Source organism: Puma concolor, chromosome A2 (genome assembly GCF_028749965.1).
Source record: "Puma concolor isolate L17-30 chromosome A2, mPumCon1.1.hap2, whole genome shotgun sequence".
In the NCBI taxonomy this organism is placed as follows: domain Eukaryota; kingdom Metazoa; phylum Chordata; class Mammalia; order Carnivora; family Felidae; genus Puma; species Puma concolor.
Genome location: NC_141668.1, coordinates 42,512,360 through 42,538,269, shown reverse-complemented (window position 1 = coordinate 42,538,269; position 25,910 = coordinate 42,512,360). Strand labels below are relative to the sequence as shown.

At 42.4% G+C, this 25,910-nt stretch overlaps 1 protein-coding gene across 5 annotated transcripts in view; it reads right to left on the bottom strand.

Moving 5' to 3' along the window:
* ELMO1 (engulfment and cell motility 1) overlaps window positions 1-25,910 on the bottom strand; it is a 727,703-nt gene that overhangs the window by 314,651 nt on the left and 387,142 nt on the right. For 4 of the 5 annotated variants that reach the window (XM_086692444.1, XM_086692460.1, XM_025930056.2 and 1 more), the window contains 6 exons: window positions 25,262-25,413; window positions 23,054-23,132; window positions 18,455-18,499; window positions 17,397-17,447; window positions 14,750-14,872; window positions 12,948-13,079 (listed from right to left, as the gene is read on the bottom strand). In XM_086692444.1, the coding sequence (XP_086548570.1) occupies window positions 12,948-13,079; window positions 14,750-14,872; window positions 17,397-17,447; window positions 18,455-18,499; window positions 23,054-23,132; window positions 25,262-25,413 (582 nt within the window). The remainder of the gene's footprint in view (window positions 1-12,947; window positions 13,080-14,749; window positions 14,873-17,396; window positions 17,448-18,454; window positions 18,500-23,053; window positions 23,133-25,261; window positions 25,414-25,910) is intronic. The other variant, XM_086692474.1, reaches the window with a different exon arrangement.

The window sequence follows — 25,910 nt, the reverse complement described above, 5'->3', positions numbered from 1 at the left end:
AAGCACTAAGTTCCACAAAGGTCTTGGCTTCTGCCTCGTTTACCTTTGTGACTAGAAGTTTATTGGCACAGTGCCTTAAATATAAGAAATGCTTTTGAATATTGGTTGCATGAAAAAAATGAGTCAATTCATTAGTCCCTTATTACTCTAGATTTAATAATATGCCTCTATTCCATTGCCTGATCCATTATTACCAAGGAACTCTATAGGTGCCCACTGGGGTTCCATCTTTCAGTGACTCACTCAGATCAGACAGCTGAAGTCCAGGCCATGTCTCCTCCCATGCCTTAGATACCTACTGTGGGTGTTCAGCCAAGCTCAGCCAGCTGGAGGCAGGGCTCCCTTCAGTGCACAGAAATTGCATGGCTCTGCAACGCTTTCACCAGGCAAGAGAGGAATGGGCCACCTAATGCAGCTTTCCTATCTGTCAGGGCTACCGTAGCTCTTCTCCTAACAGACTTGGTCCCAAATATGCTGTTTGTGGTGAATTCTGCCCCCAGAACAAGAGCCGAACTGCAAGGATCTCCCTCTCTGTTCTCCATTCTCCAGCCTATCCCCTCTCCCACACTGCTCACAAGTGACAAGCATTGGCCACAGTAGGAGTATGGGAGAAACCTTCCAGGGAGCTAAGAAGGAACATACGTGACATCTCAGACAAATATATAAAGGGTTAGATGGCTGAGAGAAGCAAAATTAACATAGTTAATATCAGGTTCCATGAGCAGTAGGAAGCAGAAATTAAGGCCAATTTCTGAATTTCCATAAAGTCAGGTAGATGAGAACATTCAGGACTTGAGTCACCAAAGCCCTTGCTTTCCTTCATTACTTTGTTTTAATTATGCAGCAAGGTGAACATTGGTGTGGTAAAGAGAAAGCATCTCTGAGCAGAAAAGGCTCCCAGTCTGGAGGAAGAAGAGAAGGGCAAAGGAAACTCAGAAACAAAATCAATGAAAATTCAAATGACTGGAAAACACTGAGGTAGCTGGCAGAAGCAAACAACCAGAGAACAGAAACAAGGCCTCCCTGTTTAACCAGAATTGAATCTAGAGGGAGGGAGACCTTTCATCTAGCATTTCCATGTTTCCTTAAATACACAGACAGCACAGCCTAGAGGCAGACGAGGAGACTGCAGTCAGGCGGCCAGGATCCCGGACCCTGCTGCTGCCACTTGCTGGCCCTGAGTATTTGGGAAGATTTTCTAGGATTCTGGAAAACTGGAAGCAACACTGTTTTCAAGAACAAGCAAGCGCTACTCTACTTTCTACCCCCAGACAAGGATGTGAACTTGTTTTTGCTGGGTTTGACTTGAGAACCAGCAAAGTCAACGGTCTGCCCACATTCCCTTAAAACAGTTGGTGTGCATTCTTCATTCACAGTGATATTCTGAGCATGAAAAGGCCACGGTGAGACAAGCATTTGGTAGGTTTCTCAACGCTGGCAGGACTCTATGGGAGTAGAGAAGGTCTCAGCTTTGCACACCCACTTAGTGCTCCTAGAGGCCAGAAAAAGAGCCATGCCATGATGCACTACATTCACCTATTGCCCCACCTTGCTTCCACTTCAGTCTGTACCCTTGGCTAAACAACTCAAGGAGTCACATACAGTTTGCAAAAGTGTCCTTTTCCTGCCAAAACAATGCATGCCCCTTGGCAGGTGTTTAGCCTCCTAAAGCTAAAAAACCTCATTTTCTGCATCTCTAAAATAGGAATAATAGTAGCTGTGCCTTGTGCTTTGCAGAGATGAAACAAAATACTGCATGGGAGCCATCTGACCCATGCCCCCAAGAAGAACCCCAAAATGCTGCTGTTGGTAGGGGTGGCTGCTGTGGCTGTTTTGTTACTGATGTAAAACCAATGGAAACCCCAATGGGCCACCTAAAAATCATACGCTCCCAGCAGGCTAATCAGTTTGGTAAGCATTTAAAGAAGAGGGGCAAGAATAATAAGAAAGGGTTAAGAAACACCCATCACCCTTTTAACTATGTCATCTCCAGAACCATCTCAAGAGGGTGCATCATTTATCAGCAGAGGGACTGGAGGTTTGCCAGCATTCACAGAGAATTCCTCCTGCTCCCTTTCTCTCCCCTTCAGAATGAACAAGTACAAGAACTGTGCCAAGATGCTTGTACCAGGACAGTTCTTACATAACCACATTCTTCTCAAATTGGTTCTTGTCCCTTCCCATTGGAAAGGTTTTGACAGTCTTCCTACACATACAAAATGCCGTCCCCAGAATTAGAATCCCACGCCATGAAGCCAGTTCCCGGTGTATAAATTACTTCGTCCCAGACTTGAAACAGGTCTGGATGTCACGCTCACACCCCCTCCCCAAGGTCACATCACACCGAATTCAGAGCTATGAGACATATTGACAACTGGTGTCCATTTGGGAAAAAGAAAAAAAGTCTCAGGAAAAAGAATAAAAATAGAAGGCACCCTAACTCCATGTGGAGCTGTTCAATGGCTGTCCAAAGCAAGGTCAACAGCAAGCAGGCAACTGTATCAGCAACTGACAGTTTCTTCACCCTCTTGCCTGCACCCCAGGAGAGCCAGCACTGTTCTTGAGGGTGCTTTGATATGATCCTACCAGAGGCAAAATCACTAGGCCAGGCAACGACAGCAAAGCATAATGGGAAGAGGTGACGGATGTTTCCAACAACCCATCGTAGACGCCAGGATGCCATAACTGCTCATCCTATTCTAGACTCTGATCAAATGCTCTGGTCTCACGCTGTCCAGACTAAGTCCAAGGTACTCTCAATGGTTATCTTGGATGGAGTCAGCCAACTGAAAAGTGCTTCCTGTTGTGGACAGCAAAACTTCTTTGGTTTATCTCGTGGTTTGGAGCCCTCCCTGCCTTTGAAAGTTCTCACAGAAGCAACTACTGTGTACTGAGTACTGTACTGTGTACAGACTGGATCCATAAGGACATACCTAGCAGCAGGCCTGTGTGCTAGCTGCTCCTGAGTAGCAAAAAGGCAGAGGGAAAAGAACCACGTCTTCATTAAAGAGGTTCTTTGAAGGGTATAAAATTCCTGCCCTGATAAGCACTCATAAAAATTCTCTAGAATTCACGGACTTTGGGACACGTCACCCCTTAGGATTAGCTTTGCTTTTGAAGCTAACATATTTCTACTCTCTGAACCCATCTGGTTGTGGTCAAACGGAGAACTGTCCCAGTTATCCAAGGGGGAAAATGTGGCCCCTGGACTCATTATGGCCATCAGATCTAAATGTAAATCAGTAATTACATAGAATTTATTAACATTTTCTCAGTGCCAGGCAGGTTTCTAAGAACTTAACCATATCAACTCATTAATCTCCATAGCAAGGTAAGGCAGGGACTATTACTTACCCTCATCTTACTAAGGAAGATACTGAGGTATATAAAAGTTAAATCGACTGTCCAAGGTCACATAGCTGATAAGCAATGGAGCTGTGATGCAAAACCAGACAGTCTGGCCCAGGGGCTGTGCTCACAAAAGCTGTGTTAGTCTTGAATAAAATGGACTTATTTATATGTCACTAAGCCTACAACCCCCAAGTATCATCCTTGTACCTGCTGGATGGTGCCCTTTGGCTCCAAAGTTCCATGTATAAAGAAAGGATGCCAAGAAGGTGTGCACAATATGCTAAGAGGTTAATGACTAACACTGTTCAATAAGTTGCCGCCTTCTGCCACAGCCATGTTTAAAAGAGGACAAAGCTCTTGTGGGTTTTAAACTAAAAATGGAATGTGAAAGGTCTTGACTGGGGCAGGGGGTCTTGTGAACCTTTCCTAAAATTACCCCACTAAGTACTCCGCCTTCTCAAGCACATCTGAGTGGCTCTTTATAAAGACATCTTCAGCCTGAATAGCAACTAATACACATGCCTTTGTTAGGAGCGCCCCCTAGTGACAGAAAACAGATCCAGCTCTAACAAGAGATCTAAATGGCCCTCCTCTGGTACAACAATGGGTGCTCAACAGGAAAGGATCTGGGAAACCTGTCTTCCTCACTCAGTTTTCAGTAGTCATCCCTGAAAAATTTTGAGTAGAGTTAAAATAAATTACAGTAAAAAACAGAAGAGGAATATGAAGCTCAAATATTGTTATTACCATGAAAAAGTTCTCTTTTAAACTATTTCCTTTAAAAATATCAAAACGTGGGGTGCCTGGCTGGCTCAGTCGGTGGAGCATGCAACTCTTGATCTCAGGGTCGTGAACTCAAGCCCCAAGTTGGGTGTGGAGCCTACTTAAGATAAAAAATTAAAAAGAAAAATTAAAAAAAATATCAAAAAATTTCACAAGTATAATTATTTATGTGTCCCTGGTCAGGGAGTAAGGACCGATGTACTTTTCACCACCTCCAGGGGGCATCCATAGCAGGTAAATGCCAGATGTTTTGGGGCTGATTCTGAGAGGAGATTATCTGCCCCTCCAAGCTCCTGCCCCCCGCTAAGGTGGGGCCAAGGGGAATAACATGGCACATACATAAGTCACTGACCTGATGGAAATGGCGGGAACAACATATGCCTTAAGGCAAGAGATGGGCAAAGGAAAAGGGGGCCCACCCTCTACCTCCCACAGTGAGAGCACATGCTGGCGCTGCCCCTGTAAGCCACACTGGGCCAATTTTAACTTCCCCAATCCAGCCAGACAGCAAAGCAAGATCAGGGAAGAAAAGATCTGTAAGTATTCCACATGGAACTTCTTGATGTCTCTCTCCATCACTAGGAAGAGTGATGACACTAACCTGGGATAGAGGTGGCCATATGAGGCTGCACCAACCTGAAGAACCTACTTCACAGGACTCTCTGTCCCAGTGGTCTGCTCTGCTGGGTTCACTGATGGCAAATACAACCCGATATCTGATCTCCCTAGGTTCTGCCAGAGATCTTTCCAGAGCTAACTTTCCCTCTTCTACATGTATAATTAGAACTTCAACAAAGCTATAGTCTCTGCACTTAAAACCAAATGTGAAGGCAGTGTGTGCCATGTTATGTATCATGTAACCAGGAACATTCATGAAAGAACCACAGAACCTGGACATGTAAGGACAAGACACTGGTGGTCTTCTCTTCATCTGTAAGGAAGGAGTCCCTTGGAAAGACATGACTCCCACTCACCAATCAAGAAAGTGAACAACATAGCTGCCTGCAACGTTTGCCTCAACTGTTGGCAGCCTCATAGAATGCCCTCATTTGGCTGCTTTCCTTTCAGAACCCCACCACCCCCCCCACCACCCCACCTTGCTATTTGTTGGGAGTGAGGAAGGCACAGACAGAGATAAATTCCAAAAATGTCCAAGAGGCTCAAGTAGTCCCTATCATCAAGGCCAAAGTCTCAACAACATCTCTGAACATGCAACTCAGGAAGTGGCTACTTAAAAAGTTGAAAAATGATTCTATAAATTCTATTTACCTGAGAAATGTATATTAAGAATCAGCTCAGAGTTCCCTACACAGCTCTGCGCCCCATCCCAATAATGCTGGTTCCCTGGGACTCCTCCAATCGTCCCTACCCCTTCCATGTTATTGCTGTCATGTTTTGATTATGGGTGTTTTTAACCTCAAAATACATTATTACTATTGTTTCTACAGTCCATATGCATTTAGCTTTTCCATTTCCAGTGCATTCTTTCCTGCATGTCCATGTTAAGACAGAAGATAATACTAGATGTACAGACCATTATACCTCATATAAAAGGCCCCCATGACAGCATGAGGAAAAAATAATTGAGAATGAGAGTCAGGATATGTGGATACCAGAGAAAAGCTCATCTGCCACGAACAACAGACAAATCTCAATTAATAGAGAGGCCAGCTGGGCATCTTAGGGTGTTCCTATCCCTGAAAGTCCCCAGTGAAGGCTAAAGAAAGCCCCCCCCCCCCAAATCCTAAGGCTCCTGTCTTGGTCCTACAACTTCACCCTCTGCAGGCTGATAAGCAGAGCTGCAATGTCACTGGGTGTCCCAGGGGCTGTTTGTCCAAGTTTAGAAGCAGGATGAGGGTGGGGATTCTGGTTGGGAATCGATGGCTGTGATTTTGCGCCACCTGGTGGCTGATTCTGCTCCAGCTTCATAATAACCGGAATCTCCCTGGTTGGTTACACTAGCAAAAGTGCAAATGATTTGGGATGAGCACTGGGTGTTGTATGAAACCAATTTGACAATAAATTTCATATATTGGAAAAATAAATAAATAAACATTTAAAAAATTAAAAAAAAAAAAAGTGCAAATGATTAGGACTGGGTTTTGCTGCATTTCAGATAGGGAAAAGGGGTGTGTGACCAGAAGGGACCAGATCGTAGTGCCCACAAGGCAGAATATAGAAGACTTGCTTCCAAGGAACGGGCACACACAGTGTCTGCCTGCAAATTCACTAAGACTGAACCATGGCAGTGTCTCAGTCACTGGTAGGCCCTCAACTAACATCCCCCAGGGGTCTCTCAAGTGGAAGGGATGGTCTGGGGCTGGATGGACTGGAAAGGATTGGCCAGAGCTTCCTGGAAGAGCACCGCAGCCCACACAGGGACCTCCCGAATTCTGAATAGCTAAAATTTGCAGAATTTCAATAAATGACAATTCAGAAAAATACTAGTTGTCCCTTTTGCTTTTCTGACCTATTGTTTATGGGTCACATATTTAACTACTTGAAAGAAAAGTGTTCGGCTAGGAACGCTATCCTAATTATCAAATCATTCATATGGGAAAATGTGACTTTACAAAAAGCTGCTTCACCTTGTAGTTACCAGAGTTGCAAAGGTGGGGGGAGAGATGAGGAGAATCACAAAATTAGGTACACGTCAAAATTTACATTCTGCAATTCCCACAAATGTATTCTGGATTCTTATTGTCTCTGTGCTCTAAGGAACAGAGCTCTAAGGAACATTCTCAGCAACAAAACCTTATGAGAAAGTCCTGTCAGGAATGATGCAGAAATAGAAGCCAAGTCTCCCATAGGCAGGGTTCTCCTCTATGTACGGTGATTGTGGAATGAAAATTCCCCTGATCTCAAGAACATGGTATTTTTGTACAGCAGCAGTTTCTAGGAAGCTTCTGACTCCAAACAAATGCATCAATGTCCGCCATGTCTCCTGAGCAGTGCACCAAGTGTTGGGAAGACACTGTTACACCTCACACGCCTGTCAGCTAGTGGACGGTGGGCTTTCTCTTCCCCACTTATCATTCACAGGCACGGGCTGGGAGGGGACTGAGCCTGAGACTGCCTGAGGTCCTCCTCTCCAGGGCTTACCCCTGACTGAAAGCTCCCCAGGCACTGGTAGTGCATTCGATTCTCCTTATTTCCTATAGCCATGTTCTATGACATCATGGAAAATCCGGATATAACAAATACTGAACCATTGCTTCCTAGGGGAAATACAGTGTTAGGCTATTTCCAGTCTCTGGTCACATGACTTTTGCCAACCAATCGATACGTAACCTTGTCTTATGTATTTTTTAAGACAACTTAATTAATACATATTGTTGGTTCATTAACAATGAACCCACGGCAACAACACTGGAACATCGGCCTGACCTGAGTTTATCTAGCACACACATTTCCCCCATAAGGCACATCCCAGCTCTGTGCACTTACAAAACCCAGCATCACGATGCTTGGGGACCACTTTAAATAGCAATATCACCAACATAAAACACAAGTTTCAAAAATTGAGGCCTTGGCCAGACTATGAAAAGGACTCCCATTTAAAGCATTGTAGCCAAAACAAGAAGGTGGAGCATCCCCCCCTTGTTTGACCTCATGTCTGCAAATGACTATGAAAGCAGGAGTATTGATTTGGGGGTTACAAATAAATTCTAGTGAATAGTTGGAGTTGCAAATATGGAATCCATGAACAATGAGGACTATTTCAAACCCCTTTGAATTTAAAATTCTCTATAATCTGTTCTCTCTTGCAAAGTCAATTTGACTTCTCTCTGCATGCAAGCTAAAATGTCAGCCCATGACACATGCTTGCAGTTTCCCAGGCACACATTGTTCTTCCATCAGTAACTTTTATTTTGAACCATGCATTTTTTCACTATCCTCCTGGGACAACTTATGACTCTCCCATCCCTCATCCTCAATAATAATACCAATAGTAATTGTAACATCGGCATAACTGCATCTAAATTCATAGTCTGCATGCAGTGCGTCAAGCTCTGTGCTGACAGCTCAGAGCCTGGAGCCTGCTTCTGATTCTGTGTCTTCCTCTCTCTCTGCCCCTCCCCTGCTCGCTCTTGTCTCTCTCTCAAAATAAGTAAACATTAAAAAATTTTTTAATAAATAAAAGAGAATCTTAATTCTGAAATAATATTTTTCTCAATGCCATTTTCCACTTTTACATCTTAGTCACTTCTTTCTCTTAAGACAATCTGAAAATGTTAAGGGAAAGGGAAATATTTATCAAAACTTTTCATATTAAAGCACATTATATTGTTCAGAAACAGTTTCTTTTAAAAATGAGTTTATTTTGGTTCCAAACTAAAGGAATGGGAGAAGGGGGGGCATCTAGAAAAAAAAAAAACAAAACAGCCTTGTCCAACTTCAACACCTGCCTTAGTTCAAGAGAGATCAGAAAAATGAACTACAGGGAGCCTGGGTAGCTTAGTCACTAAGCATCTGACCTTGGCTCAGGTCATGATCTCACAGTTTGTGAGTTCAAGTACCACATTGGGTGAGTACAAGCCCCGCTTCAGGTAAAACACAAGCCCCAGATGAGCCCCACTTCTCTGTCTGTCTGTCTGTCTCTCTCCCCCCTCACTCACATGCACCCTCTCTCTGTCTCAAAAGAAAGAAAGAAAGAAAGAAAAAAAGAAAGAAAGAAAGAAAGAAAGAAAGAAAGAAAGAAAGAAAGAAAGAAAGAGAAACAAAGAAAGAAAGATGAACTACAAATATGTCCTTTTTAATGACTGTCCCACAAACTGGACAAAGGTAAAAATCTTAAGCAGAGAAGCTACCAATTCAACATCTGAAGGGTTTCTAGCCAGGAACACAACTCTTCACAGAGTATGAATACCATTTGACACAGTTCTTGACCATTATAACCAACAAGGTACAGTTTGTTAGCAGGCATTTCCCCGGTTTTCAAAATAAAGTCATTCTAAATAGAATCTGCCTTCCATCACCTTGAGAAATATATGTGCCCTTCCCTTCTTAGTTCCAGTAACCCTGACCCTCCTCCCACCCAGGGACGTGCAAAGGCATGTCTACTTGGAAACTAGAGAATCATGAACTGAGAGATCTTAGAAGATTAAGCAGCTTTGTTTTAGAAGCAGATGCTTTTCTGTGTTATGACTAACCATACATGCCATTTAGCCACTTTAAATTGAGATTTCAGAATTATTTCATCAGAAAAACCTGCTCTGTTGGGATGCTGTGCTGAGAAGAGATGTAAGGCCATCTGCCTTCTCAAAGGTGTTGTGCTTTATTATCCTTTAACAACTGTTCTGCTTGCCTTGTGGGAGCAACTGCCCCTCCTGCTTTGGAAAACTGAACAAGCTGCCTGTGATTTCCATGACATGTGCTCTCCACAAAGCAAGGAAGGGAAGTGGTATTTTCTGGGCACATCCTCCGTTCCACGTGCTGGGCCACTCACTAACAGATGATCTTTAATGGCCTTCCAACAACCTTGAAATAGAACAGTAGCTGCATGGTTGAGGAAACTGATGGCCGAAGAGGTGAAAATAACGGGCCCACTGGTCCAATGGCTTGTAATTAGGAAATATGGAATTAAAATCTTGGCCCACTGAACTCCAAAAACTTGTCATTTAACACTTCCTAGGCATTGCCTCCTTAGGAGATGTGAAATGAGAAACAACAATCTTCATCTTATGAATTGAAATTCTTCCTCAAAGAGATCCAAAAGATTGTCCAAATCTCAAGTGCTCCTAAAGGAGGAGACAGTAAGGAGTTCACTAAGGGAATGGGCAAGACTATTCCTCTTTCAGAAGCACAGAGAGAATTGTGCATCAAGACAGCTTACAGCACCTAGAGATTTTATGGCCACTTGTGTCCCACCAGCATTTTTGCACGACGGTCTCTAGGTGGCGCAATGAGTGCATGATTCCGTTTACTGAGGCTTGTCTGTTTCTGGCGGACTGGCCTTCGAAACTGAAAATCTCTGCTTGTCAAAGCTGTTGGAAAATTTCCACCATTAGAAATCATTACTAACTCGTCTTTCCAATTTCTCAACTCTCTTATGCACGACAGTGGCCTAGAAGAAGTTTCAGGGGAAGGACTAAAATTGAAAACCAAAAAAAGAATCATGGAAAAATAAAGGAAACCAACTCTCTTTTGGTTATTCTATGTTCCAGGTCTCTGCTTTTTCTAAAATGACTTTTCAAGTCCTTTGAAAGGAGGCCACATAAGAGCTAAAGCCTTAAAACCACATCAGATTAATTTTAAGTGAAAAAAATACATTGTTTTTCCCAAAGTACTTGAAGCAGAACATTCAGTAGACACTGAAAACTAAGACAGATATACTCTAATACTAAACTGTGGAAGGAATTAACATCATGTTAACACAGATGGAGCTACACTGAGAAAAGTCACTCAGAGTTTGGCTCATGAAATACTCTGATTATTTCACATAGGACCAGAACCCGAAAATAAAAAGGGAGATGTTTCATACGTCCCACGCCCATTATATATACCCTTCCTAGAGATCTGTCATAACCTTAAGAACCTGTAATAACCCAAGTCCTGGTAAGTGTTCTTCCCCTGACTTCCCTCTCTTCTCTGTCCTTCACACACATGGCCAGAAGAAGAAATGACACTGTGCATTCTGGGATCCAAATTCCCCCTGACAAAAACCACTAGGACCTGGGGCAGAGACACAATGAGTCCTGGGTGGCAGCATGTAGAAACAACTAGCGTTGTGTATTTTCTGCATAGTTCAAATGCACTGGAAATCCAGGCAATAGTGGAGGAAGACCACGAAACGGTAGCAACTCAGGCAAACCCTACACCCAGGCTCTCCACCAGGACAAGATGTCAGAATCAGCTGGGGGTATTTTGAAATACACATGCCTTGATCTCTTCCCAAGCTATTTTGATATGATTTGAGGGTAGGAGATTGGGTGATTTTCCAAAGCTTCCCTGGTGATTTGGATAGACCTCGTTCAACATGCAAAAGTAAAACCTGTAAAGAACTGGGTGGGGAAAGAGAACGTGAGCCCCATCCACATTCCCTCAGCCATATCCCTGATAAATAGGCTCTGCCAATGCACAGATGTATGAGAGCAGGGCTGGGGTCACCTACAAGCCTTGACCATCGATACACAGCAAGTACAGGGAAATCTCACGTGGTCCTTCAGCCACGAAACTTTTTGCTAAGATTTTAAAAAATAGATTCAACTATAAAATCAAATGTAGTGTCAGTCAAAATATGAGATATGGGAGAGCCTGGTGGCTCAGTCAGTTGAGCGTCTGACTCTTGATTTCGGCTCAGGTCATGATCTCACGGTTTGTGGGTTTAAGCCCCGTGTCGGGCTCTGTGCTGACAGCATGGAGCCTGCTTGGGATTCTCTCTCTTCCTTTCTCTCTGCCCCTCCCATAGTGGCACACTCTCTCACAAAATGGATAAATATACATTAAAAAATATGAGATATGATGAGGTAAAAATGATGTCACAGTACCTCTGTACAGTAAGTTGCAAAGCAACAATATGATGTTTGACAAGTATACTTATTAGAAAACATATATTAAGACTATCACAATGAAAACAATAACTTATCAGATTTTTTTTAGTTTAGGAAACATTAGAAAAGTTTAAAAAAATAGTCACTCCGATCCATTGGATTAAAGTGGAAATGACTCAGTGTTTGTGGAAAGGAAAGCCATTTGGTAATAACAACAACCTTAAAAATATATGCCAAAGAAATGACAGTCCCACAAATTTATCTTAATAACTTGATCATGGATGTGTATAACGAATGGGCGGCAAAGATGTTAACTGTAGACTTACTGGTAATTTCAAAACATTGAAATGCTCAGTAAAAGGGTTTGATTAAATAAAGTGTAGTCCATTCAAATAATGAAAAAGTCTTCAGTAATGAAAAACAATACAAGTAAACTCACGTGGAAATATTTGCAAAGACAATGCCCATGAAAGGCAAGGTTTCCCAAATACCATATAAAGCAGGATACTGATGCATATAAATATTAATATTTGTGCGTGTGTGTGTGCGCGTGTGTGTATTAAAGGAGAGTGTATCCGGAAATATAAAGCAATGCCTGGTGATTTCTAATCCTTGAAGCCAAAATCTCATTTTTTGCCATTTACAATGGAGGCTAAAATGGAGACCTAATTTTACAGCCGGAGAATTTGAGATTAATTAGCTCAAAGTCACGGGAGAAATGCAATGATGATAAAGGCAAGAAAGGAATCCAAGTTGAAACAAAAACAATAGATTATATTCCAGACAAGCTGTGTTCTGATCTGTAAACTGAAAAAAAGAAAATCTAGGAGCCCATAGCAAGTGCCCATAGCAAGGCAAAACTTTTAGGAAAATATAAATCACATAAATCTGACCGTGAATACATGTCAGGAGCCTCCCAATTTGACTTTGATACAAAATCCATGTATGTAAGTAATCCAATCACTAACCCAATAATAAGATCCATCCCACAGTTGCCATTGCCCATTTAATTCGAATAGAACCTTAAGCATCTTGTGAAGTAGACTTAATGAAGTCTAGATGCATCCCGGGCTAACTACACTTAATCAGAACCGAATAAACAAACTCAGTATTAGTCACACTTGTGCAAGTTATTCCGCTTCACTGCAGCCAGAAGAGATTTTCATGTGATCCTGTTTAAACAGCTAAACATCTGGAAAATATGGAAACTATTCTGTGAGGCACAAGAGGACCACACGCTCGGAGGAGCCATCAGTTGTGTGGCTGGGGTCAGGCCCCTGATGTTGGAAGGAGAGCACTTACTGGAGACAGCTTACTTACAATGAAGCCAAGTTTTTTATAATCCCGTGTGTACATGGACTTGCGTTTCTCCATGCTGCCACTGCTGTTATTAGGTTCAGACTCTGCATCAAAAGCGATTCTTCGAAGTTCAAATATGATGTCCCTCTGAGCCTGAAGGCGTTAGGGAGAAAAAAAAAAAGGAGGGGGAGGGAAGAGCTGCTTTCATTGTGTGACATTACATACACTCCCTCTTTCCCCAGGGTCTAAATGAATCACTGCTTTCAGGCAAAAGAAAAACAGATAAAAGACAACCAATGTTCTAAGTTAGGGCTCTGCATAGTCCCCCTGCCACTCTCCCTGCTGGTCAGCCCTGGCAACCTTCCACGATTATCCTCATGGCCAAGTCACTTGGAATACTGGTGTCAATTGCCTAGTCAAGTTCTAAATGGAGCCCCAAGTATTATGGAAGGCTTGGGTTCATACAAGCCAAGTTCAAGAACCTGGGACTTCCGCACTGTTCGAAACAAAGTGAGAGGCATAGAGGTTTATGAACAGCATTCAAGTGACAAGGGGTCCTGGACTCCACTAAGAAGTGACTTCATGGAAACAAACCCTTCAAAATGGCTAAAATGGTTAACTTTCTTGTTATGTGTATTTTACCATGATAAGAGAAAAATGTATGTTTTAAATAAATAAAAGGAAGCATTTCCAAACAGGGAGGGCTGTTCCACATTAAGATGCATGGCCTTCCATCACTAGAAGTGGTAAGATGACAGTCTCATCTCTCTGGGATGATTACACTTGGCCTTGCCAAAAGTCCAGGGCATGGCGGACAGCCTCTCAAAGCCTCTCCATCATTCTTAATCGCATGGCCTCGTGCCATGAACGAAGTGCCGTGGCTGTTACACACTTCACATGTGCAGTTCACATCTGCAATAGATCAGGCCCTCACGTGCCAATAATGAGTGTTTTCCTTTCCAAAGCTGCAGCGCTGTTTAAGTTGAAAATGTGCTACAGCAGGATTCCCAGCTGTTTCCTCTCACTCTGCCCTCACACAGTAAAGTTCCCCAAAAGCCTTCTGGATGGAGACATAACCTCTCACACACAACAACCAGAGACCTTGAGAGAATTATAACAAACAGCCAACCAACAAAAACGCAAGCCCAGAAATCAGGTGTCACCTGGGACCCCCACCTTCGGTAATGACGACGGGAGAATGGAAATCACTTCCTCAATCTGCAGGGTCAGTATCACACAGAGCAACCAAATGGCCCTGGTTGTCCGGGAACTTGACTCCAGAGCCATTACCATTGAAGGTATTGGGACCAAAAGCCAAGATCTGTGGCTGTGTGACATCAGGCTTTCTTATCCAATAAAGGAAGAATACGCGTGTGTTCGATGTATAATGAAGTAATCCATTTGCTTTATTCTCTGATCCTAAATTTGCCTAAATTTTAGATGCATTCCCCCAAGTTCTAAGATGACAATAAAACATGGGGCGCCTGGGTGGCGCAGTCGGTTAAGCGTCCGACTTCAGCCAGGTCACGATCTCGCGGTCCGTGAGTTCGAGCCCCGCGTCGGGCTCTGGGCTGATGGCTCAGAGCCTGGAGCCTGTTTCCGATTCTGTGTCTCCCTCTCTCTCTGCCCCTCCCCCGTTCATGCCCTGTCTCTCTCTGTCCCAAAAATAAATAAACGTTGAAAAAAAAAAATTAAAAAAAAAAAGATGACAATAAAACAATTATCATCACCTAAAAATTCCTGGTTTGGGAGTAGCCCCAGAAAAGATTTTAAATAACTTTCTCTCCCTTATGTGCTTTTGCTGCTGTCAGGTGAACACTCACCTGGTCCTGGGGGTCCATCTTGGTCATCATCCTGTCTTCTAGAAGGTTAAAGGTAAGCACCTGTAGCACATACAGCTGGTGTGCCATTTCATTGTTGATGGCTCTCTGAGCTCGGATAACATTCTGTAGAGATAGTTCAGAAAAAATTTAAACAAGAAAAAGCAAACAATTAATCCCCATAACTATGCCAGGTAGAGACCCAGAATTCTCCATTTGGAGGCACAGGGAGTGTGGGCTGGTGGGTGGAACCGCCCTTCGGAAGAAAGGGGAGCATGGAGGTGATCTCAGAGCTTTTGTTTATGTTCCAGAGCCCAATAACATTCCTGCTATTTGGGCCAGAAACCAGGAAAAGACCTACTGTGTGAGGGAGGGAGAAGAATGGAAGGCACTAGAAATGCACTGGTCATTGCCACAATATGAGTCAAGAAGGTGTGCCTGAAATAAGCTGAGAAGGAAGACTGGATTTCTGTAACAGAAGCATCCCCTGCAGGCCAGTAGAGGAGTGAATGGTGCATACATCTTGTAAGCAATTTTGCCATCATTTTACCCTACCATGGTCCCTGACACGTCATCCCACTTCTAAATGTGGAAAAGTTTTAGAAGCAACACAAAAAAGCAAAGTATCTGTCAGGCCTGCAGTTAATTCACTGTGGAAACTATCCAGAGACCACCACCACCACCACAATGCAGTGAGGGAAAGCATGTGCTTAACTTTACTTGCCTACTAACAATTAAATGAAAAATAAAATGACCCTTCCCCTTAGAAAGAGAGTGAAAGTGGAACAAATATAAAAGGAATGACAGGAGACTAGATATGGAGGCCTTTGCCCCCACCAGAGCTGGGTCAGAAAGGAGACTGAATGCTGGGGCCTAACATGTATCTTCTTTAGCAGAGACTGTGGTTGTGCCTTAAAAATGCCGAACAACCAAACAACCGGTCATTGTGGTGAAACGACTATTCAAATCAGTGGTTTTGAATGTGATAGAGCCAACCACATCTTGCCATCTGAAAGAACTTTCTCTAGGTGCCCCCAAACCCAACATGCATTGGACTCCATGTCCTAGCTGTGAGCACCACGTCAAAATAGCCAGTTAAAGAAGAGAGGCAGAGAGAAAAAATGAGGAACAGAAAAAAGTCACTGAACCAAAATATTGGGGTTGTGTGGGTGGGAAGCTAGTCAGTGAGATGGAGAGGCGGAATGAGACCCCATACCCTTCCATTTTCAGAACTGAATGTTACTTCATAGTATGTGCCTCACATCCAAGGTGTATAGCCGTCTTTTTTACTAGCAACTCAAAAGAATCTGTGCTCCAAGTTTTTGCCTGAGAATACCACCCTTGACCTTCCAGCCACCAAAGTCTCATAGGAGATTTCCCACTGAAGCAAAGTGATCTTTCAGACATGGAAGCCACAGCCACTTCCGCCCACTGTAATTCTGGGCATTCTAACCCCCACTGCCACACCCAGGTAACAACCATGGGCTAAGACCTTAATTTAACATTTCTCATCCTTTGTCCCTCCACCCTCCTCCTCTCACACAAACACCTTCACTGAACTACATCTGGTAGTGAAGCCTCCACTTCCACTGAGAGCCAGGACAAAGATGAACCATATCATGAATCCCCCCTCTGCAATCTCTACCAGACCATTCTTGGACCAAGAATCTACTAGGATACTCAACAAACACTCATTTCATATTCCAGTTCCTGGAGGGAAAAGTGTGTCATCCCCAAAGAACTGGGGTACCTCTTTCATTAAACAATGAAAATTATACTCATATGTTTCTTTTTATCCTGTCAGCCAGGAAATTTAAAATCAAACTTGATGACAAACTGTAGTCATTGCCATTGGCTTTGGATTCTAGAATATTTATTGTGTTTGCCCTCATAAAGGTTTTTAACTTTCAAAAGACTCATTATATTAGAGTGTGTGTGTGTAATTGTGAGCTTGTAGAACTCTTTGAAATCACAGAAACAGAAATTGCTTCTTTCGTAAGCTGGAAATCAATCATGCATGTTTCTTTCAGCCTTTGGTTAAAAGTCAAGCAGCAGATAAGGCCTCGAGAAATCATGCTATTTGATTTATTTTGAAGCATTCACAACGTAACATGTAGGGCTTCTTTTCCACTGACATTTCAGGTCATTTTTGCATTGCAGTTCACAAGTGGATTCCATGTATGTCTTTCCTGCCTGTGTCTTGCAAAGGGGCCCAGGAAAATGATGGTCAAAATTACAGGGCTTCTGTCAGTCTGAGAAGGTTTCCAGCTAGCTTCCTCATTAAAAGCTGTATAAGCTCACACAAGTGGATTTTTTTAAGTCAAGGAGCCCCTGATTTCCTAAATGTAAAGCTAGAGTGATGGTAACTATAATAAACCTGCACCACTGGGAGAGATTTCCACCCCTTTCTGCCAGAATGTCTTTCTAGAGCAGTTCCAGAGACTCCTCCTTACAATCAAAGGAGGCCATTCCTGTGGGAAAGCCTTGTTTATTCCAGTTCCAAAACCACACTTCTTCCTTTCTAGTTCCTACTGCTTCCTCACAGAAGCAAGTCATAGAACACACCACGAATGGAAGCCAAAAGAGGAGATATATGAACACACCAGACCATTCCCACCCAACAAAGAAGTCACGGCACATAGGTACTCACTGTTAAAATGATGGAACGAAGCTGCTTCTGAGCCAAAATATTCGCCATCTCCTGTTGGAGGAAAACACACCCACATAAAACCTTAGGTTAGAAAAATCCATTCCAACATGGCCCCAAACGACTTTATCCTGGGTGTGCTTCCTAACTGTATATCAGCAGTATTTCTTATGAAGGAATAGACACCAACAGGCAGTGGTATTCAAATGACTTTTTGAATGTTCTGTTTTGATAACAAAGCTTTGTCCAAAAGCAGAGGAAGGAAATCTGGCACCCACAAACTTCTCCTCTCCTTTTTTTAGGAATTTCCACCTTCCAGGAAAAATTGAGTACTGAATTAAAAGTGAATGCTCCAAAGGAGAGCAATGGCTCTCCATTCCAAAGGCTCATCAGCTTTTATTAGACTATACATGTGTAGGGAGGTTTCACTAGGAGACACGCCTGCCCCCAAGGAGATCCCCATAGTAGAGAACCATCATTTTAAGGACCTAAACCTTCTTAATCTATGCAAAACCAAAGAGGGAGTGGTACTTATCCCAGGGCTTGAAAACAATCTATGCAAGTGAACCGAGCAGCTCTTTAGGGAAGGACAAATATCTGAGCAAATGCGAAGCTCTTAGAGCCCACACTCCGCATTGCTAGGCATCATTTCTACAAGCTGTACCTTGGGCTTTGGGCTGCCTGGCTAACACAGAGGAATTGCAGGTGACTTTATTAAAAGAAATGATTCATGGACACTCTTTCTAAATATTGAGAAACAGATAGTAAGGAGAAATTATAAAGCTGGGTACAACCATGGTACAAACATTCAAAAACAAAAATACTGCTCATATTCAGGAAGACACCTGCGTGTTGTTTTTTGGGCAGGGAGGGGCTGGATTTTAGGGTTGCTGCTCTTAACTGAGTAGAGAAGAAACTAAGCTACGATTCAAACACACAACCATGAATTCATTCGAGGTTAAAATAAACTTGCAGGAAGCAAGGAGGACCCAGAACACAGGGAGAAAGTGCAAGGGGGACACGCAAGCAGGCTTGGGCAGAAACAGAATGTGGGGACTTACAGTCAGAGGACAATCAAGGATGTCAACACTGCTCTCTACACCAACCTAATGGTGCCATCGTCACCACAGAAAGGAAAGCAAGTAGGAAAGAAGAAGGGATGGAAATTCAGAGGACTCTGTTAGAGGTTACAATTTTCGTTTAACACCCCTGCTGACCCACTGCATTGCAGAGAAAAGTGCATAAATACTGTGAGGTGTTTCAAATCACCTTCCAATCTCTTAAGAATAAAAAAGCAAGGACAATGACACACACAGAAACAAGTAAAAGAGCAGCCTGGAAAGAACCTGTCTTTCTATGGTACGCACAGAAAGCAGTACTTGCTTCCTAATGCAAATAGGAAGGTCCACTTTTTTTTCTTGGACCACATGAAAAACAAAGAACCCAAAGGACCCTACAGTTCTTTTAATTTATTTTCTTTTATAAAAATGAAATTACTGCCTAATCACACACAAAAAAAGAAAAAAATTCTCTATTTTAGCCTATTGATTGATGAAATTTTAAATAAGTTAAAAAGGACAATTTATTTCCAGTATCTACAGCAATTGTTGTAATTATCTGTTGACATTATTTATCTTTTTCTGTAAGCCTATGGTCACCTTAAGGGCACCGAGACTGTCCTTTTCATCTTTGTATTCCATGCCTGGAGCACTATGTCTGGCAGAAAGTAGACAATAAATGATTGGAAATGAAAGAACGTTTTCTACTACCCTTGTAAGGAACAGAAACTTGGTCAGGGAGAAAATAAAAAATCCTTGTCTCCAACATGGATTTGTTGTTGTTGTTGTTGTTGTTGTTGTTCAATATAAGAAAACTGAGTAAACTTGAGAGTCCATAGAGAATATTTTATACCGTTAAGATGATATAAAAGTATAGATAGATATAAATATGGATGTAGGGGGGCCCCTGGGTGACTCAGTCAGTTAAGCATCCGACTTTGGCTCGGGTCATGATCTTGCAGCTCATGGGTTCAAGTCCTGCGTTGGGCTCTGTGCTGACCACTCAGAGCCTGGAGCCTGCTTCAGTTTCTGTGACTCCTTCTCTCTCTCTCTCTCTCTCTGCCCCCTCCCCTGCTCACACTCCATCTCTCTCTCTCTCAAAAATAAACATTAAAAAATTTTAAAAATAAAAAAATATGGATATATGTATATTAACATGGAAACATGTTCACAAAATCCTGTTTCATTTTTAAAAGCAGTTAAAAAAATAACCAGTGCATGTAGTGAAAAAAAATCATGTATGTAGAAGAGGCTTTGCTTAGAAGAAAGCAGGAAGAGGGGCCACACAAAGTGTGACCAGTTGCAAGAGTTCTCTCTTGGGGCATGCAATTAGAGGTGTCATTCAAACTTCTTCCTTTGAATCTGTATTTTCTGATTTTCCCACCAAATCTTTTAAGTTTTAAAAAGGTTTTTGTTTAAATAATACTTATGAAAACCATAAATATTTATAGAAAAATCTGGAAGGGACCTCACCAACATGTATGCCATGAAAATGGTAACATGAATAATGGCATGTAGTTGTAAGGAAAAGGATCCGTTTGCTCCCATCCCCAAGAGCCCCCTTCCCCACACAAGCACCCCTTCCCTTCACCTGTGCAGAGACAGGGAGAATCTCCCACATCCAGGAGGCATGGGGAAGCAAGAGACCCCCTCCCCTGTACCACCACCTTCTCCCACACCCCCAAAAACCCCCAGGGGGCCTTGGCAAAGCGGGAGGTTCCGCCCCAGCCCCCTCTAAACCCAGCACTCTCTCAGGCCCACTCAATGAACACAAAACAAAAATATCGCTCCAGTCTGCCTGACAAGTAAAAATATCTGACCATGGTGGTATTTTTCCTCAGTAAAAGCAAAAAGAGGTGTTTAAAATCCATCTGAATTCATTTTAAACATTTTGAAAAGTAAGGAAAACCAAGTTAATGGAGTCCTACCAACGTGTTTGGCCCAAAGTCTGGAGGAGAAGTTGAAATAAATAAAATTTTTTCACTGAAGTGGAATCTGTCCAATGTCCTAAGGCTTTAAAACAAACAAACAAAGCTGTTCCTATAAATCCAATAAATAAATGTTTAGATTATGTTTTAATCTAATTAGAGGGAGAAAATGGGCTTGTGTCTTTCAGGCTCCAGAGAGTTCTTCTCTCGGCAAACAGGAGACAATTCTGTGGGTGACGCCTCCTTGACAATGGGATGCTCTGCAGAGAAGAGCAAGGTCAAGGTTGGGATTCTAGCTGTGACTCTTATCTCCTCAGCAATTGGTCAAATTCTTTACTCCCTCTGACTCTCATTTGTAAAGAGGCAATAATAAGGCTTTCAGAAGACATGAGAATTCAATGAAATAAGACACAAAGCATCGAACACTGATCCTGGCACATGGCAAATTCTCAAAATATTATCATTGATGACAGGCTTTGGTAAATTTTCCTACTTACCCCCAAAATACAGAACATTTAATTTTTCACAAGAAAAGCCAATAACAATATATATAATAGAACTGAAGTGATATCCCCAATTAGTATGATCTTCTGCTTTACAGGCTCCACTAACCTTCAGGAAATAACATCAAACTTTTTTTGTCATGTACTTGAAATTATATTTTTAGAGCCAACTCTCTCTTAATGCACTGAAAAACATTTTTTAAATTAAAAATCTAAATATTCCTTTTCTTGACAAACAATAGTCACGGACTCACCTTAAATTCAACACAATTTATAAAGTCAAAATTAATTTTCTATGTTGTCGCTGTTTTTATTTCAAAGACTAAATTACAGTCTAAATTTTTGGCTTGATTATATATACTCTATCTTTCTTAGTTGGACTGTTTTCTTGAATTATGTAATGTTATTAGACTATCCTTTGTGATTTATTATCATTATAGCAATATATTGCCAATCCGTGTCATCTCAGTCTCATATTGCCTACTTTTCAAAAAATAAAATTTGATTCACAAAATCCAAACCTAACATTATGTTCGTATTCCATTATATTTTCATTGGTGTCATTATTCTGGAGTCAGTACAATAGGCAACTGATTCCCTATTTCTCCATGGTCATTTGATACAAATTGAGAAGATTAACAGTACTTCTTGGCATACCAGGAAGATGCAAAGTGTATGCATCTTACACAGGTTGAGATCTAGGGATCCAAGTGAAATCATAGCACTTAGGGTGGGCATGAGTTTTTGCTTCCCCAAATCCAACATCTTCTTCCACAGGAAAAAGGAGAAGCCCATGAGGTCAGACCAGATAGCAGGCTTCTTGACCCCCACTCCACACTCAGCTACCAGTTTGCCAGGTGTCCTTGATCTGGCCAGTAGAAGGATCAAGCTTTTCCAATGCCTATGTCAGGACTGCACATGTGAGAGCTGTCAGGCCATTCGCTGGGCTGCTGGAGGTTATCATGAGCTCAGTAATTTATATTTAGACATTAAGAGGGCAGTGCCACCTAGGATTCCACCGGCCACGCTCCCCTTAAAAATCCAGCCTGGAGCACAGGCTTAGGGAGGGCAGGCAACCCCCAGCTCCAGCACCAAACCAAACACAGGAAACAACAAAGCCACTCCCTTCATTGTGCAAACAGAACCCCCTAGGAATAAGCAAATGATTCTAAATGAAAAACCAGAAACCCTCACATTTAGTCACTGAGGTTTAAAATCCTTGGCAATGAAAAAAAATAAAATTAAAAACTAAAATTCTTGACATGATGTCCAGTAGCATGCTAGCTTCTAAGTTCTGCTAAAACAATTTAGTGGTAACTGTCACAGAGCTCCCGCTATACTTGCTATTGGTGGAAACATATCATATTTCCAACCCATTTTTAAATGAAGTGAATTGTGACCAAGGTAACACAATATATGTTATGTTGATGGAAAAAACAGGAATGGATTTTGAGGTGCAAGCTATATTCCAAGACGTGCAAAATTCTACTTCTTCCACAGCACCATCTATAATGATCCTTTACTTCACTGCAGAAGAACCAGAGATCCGCAGACAAAGGACAGTATCAAAGGACAGGTTTTACATAGGTACATCAAAGGGTCCCTTCCTTTGTTTGCACAGAAGAAGGGAAATGTGTTGCTCAGTCCTCCCCGCCACATGCATGTGTGGACAACAGAAATGTCATGGAGCAAAGAGCTCCCCAGACATAGGAACAATTATCTCAACCAGTAGCAGCAATCTGCGTGTCCTCCCTCCTGTCCTTGCCATCTTAAACCTCCATGGGCAAAGGAGAACAGCTTGCAGGCAGGAAGAAATACCTCCCTTGCCCTAGGAAGCATTCAACGACATGACAGAAGATCTCAAGGCTTCTACCTCTGCTTCCACCACAGCAGTAACACTTTCATCTCTTTATGTTTCGAGTTTCTACGTTGGGTTTCATTTGATGAAAGGACTCTGCCTCCAGAGCCTTCCGAGTGTTCTTCCTCAGACAAGGGCTCGCGCACCTCCAACTAGTGCCCACTGGATCTGTGAACGAGCCCAGGCTGGCCAGCCGGGCTGCAGAGCAGCAGGGATGCCCAAGGACTCCCCAGGATGGGAAGGAAAGGGCACTCACTGCCCCAAAAGTTGCCAGTCCCAGGTACAGTCTTAAGACAAAAGAAATCCAGCCTACCTGCCTTCTCTCATCAGGAGCCTTCAGGAAAAGTGCATTAATCACTGCAATGGTATAGGTTTGGATTTCTTGATCTGTCCTGTAAAGACACAAACAATACAGAAAGTCAGAACAGGCTACCTCTGAGTCAGACCATCATAAGGGTCATGATCTCCCCAAAAAAAGATAAGAGAGAAAGACATGGCCTAGAAAATGCAGTTGTCACTGAATGAGAATGTATTTCAATCATCATCATGAGGCAGGAAACACAGGGGGAGAGTTGGGGGTACAACTACTGTTGCTAGCTGGACAACACACTGTTCCCTGGGGATAGGTGGTCAGCCGGCTCTCTCCCCTTCTCCTCTATTAGGCTTAAAACATGAACCCAGGGGCCGTGTGTGTGTGTGTGTGTGTGTGTGATTTTCCGTCTGCTGCATGAAGTATATAGGGACCAGACTTGCCTGTCCCTACACTCCTGGACTTATTATAAAGGATACCACTTTTGTCTCCATGGCAATGATATTACATATTCTAAAAATCTATTTTCAAATAAAAACTTTTTAAATAATAAAAACAACAGGTTTTTATTTTTTAAATTTACAAATTTTCTTTTTACCAAAATGAAGTCACAAATTCCAAATGAAGCAAAAATCTCATGGAAGCTCCATGGTAAAGAGTAAACAAGAAGGACCCAAGGCACAAACAAAGAGCAGCCGGAGAGCTACATTTAGAAATAATTTAGGGAGAAGCAAAGTTGAGAATGCAGCCCTTGGAGGGATGAAATCTAAAGCCCAGTGCTCCGCAGGCTGGCAATGTAGCCTTGGAAGAGTTCATGGGGTATCCCCAAAACACCATCTCCTCATCTGTAACCCTGGGTGAGAACCCAGGTTCTTAAAGGTGTTGCTTTTAGGATAAAATTAGTTCATGTATATAAAATCCTCAGCATGGCACTTGCCAAATAAGAAACTCTCCACTTTGGCAAAGTGTACCGTGAATGCTCAAGTATGCCCTCGAGATTCAGAGAAAAGACACAGACTATAGAAATAATGCATTTCACATTCAGGGAAATGTGAAACTGGTATTATTTCTAGACAGGTTTTGCACAAAATCATCATTTTGCACACAATCATCATGTGCTCATTTTCCCTGAGACCACAATCCATAGCTTGTGTGACTTAAAATCTTATTACATCCTGGTCACCATCCCCCCTTCCAAATGAAAGAAACATCTAATGCACTTTGGTAGTTTACATTATAAACATAACAGGTAACATTTTTGGCATATTGAGAACTAATGAACATTCCCTCACAGCCCCAGCCTGCATTCCCAACCCCAAAAGGCCAATCAGATTTCCTCTTGAGAACTGGCAAATGTGTCCTGAGAGACCAGGGGTGGTAGTTACTGGGAGCCAAGTCACTTTAGTGCCAACCAAAACACAAGAGAAAAGGCCTGTTGTGAGGACTCCGAGGAGGCCATAGTTTCTATCCTTGTCAAGGCTTAGCTACTTAAGTCATTCCTGGGTTCTAGAAAGCGTACCAGTATTCTTTCAGTAAACCCCCGGTCTTGTGTAAGCTACCTCAGGGGGTTTGTTGCCCCCTGCAACTCCAAATAGGTTAATTTATAAAGTAGCATTGAACAGGGGGGGCTTCTCAGAGGGAACCTTACTAACTACCTAAGAGTAGAGAGAAGAGAAAGCCTACAGGCTGTTCAGGGCCTCATCTTAGAGCTCAAGCCGCTAGAGATAAAACACATACGTTACAAAATACAAAACTGAAGGTCACTGTAATCACCTTGAGCCTAAGAAAGAGGCCTACCTCTAAAAATTCCCAATTATCTATGAAAATACTCATCACAGAAAACACTATTTTTAATGACTAAGGAAAGATACTGTTGAGAACTCAAGAGAACAAATTGTCCTATTAGGCCTTGTTAAAAGTAAAATTCTACCGGTATCTACCACATTCATCAAAACTGCCTATGAAGAGCCAGGTACTGGGAACAGGCATGCCCCCCACCCCGCGCCCCCGCTCCACTCCACAGGCAAGTCACTGTGCCATTTCAGTGTGATGGGGGATGGGTCTGGTACATGGTGTGCCTATATGTCAAATCAAGATTCCTTTTCTGCCTATTTAATCAAACCAATCCAAAATGTTTCCCAGAGCTCCATGGTGGCTGTCTACCAGAACCATTTCCCCTCCTCATGGAGGGGGTGGCAGTGGTATGCTTACCCTTGAAGATGTGGGATAAGTTGTCCAATAGTGATCTCCTGAGCCACCTTCTGGTAGAGGTCATGGCTATTGAGCACCATTGACTCCAAAATGGCCAAGGACCGTTGCAGGATTGAGATGTCCATGCCCGATTTGTTGACAAAACTTGCTATCTGAAAATCCAAGAAGGACACAATTGACTACTTGAAGTAAACAGAGCATAGAAGTCCAGAAGGGAGCAAACTAAGGAAATTAGGAGCTCACTTAAGAAACACCAGACACAGAGGATGAAAAGTATCTAGAATTATAGCAGGATAGTAAGGAACACATCAAGTCAGCGATGATTGCTCATATTACATATTACAAAGCAATATTTATATCTTATTTCTATAATTCAATAATAAGCAACTTTAAAAAGGAGACAGCTTCAAAGAATTATTTTCTGGTTTTTCTGGGATTTTTCTTCTGGGTTTTAGCTTTCAGAGGCAGATGATTTCAACACATATATTGTGAGGACTCCTGTGTTTCTTTGGGACAGTAATTTCAACATATACTAATAGCCATTTCCTTCCATTCCCAGGCTACTCCTTCACCCACACGATTCATGATTTTTATGTTCATATTATGACCCTGGTTATATTCTTAAGGGATTCACACAAATCACACTTGT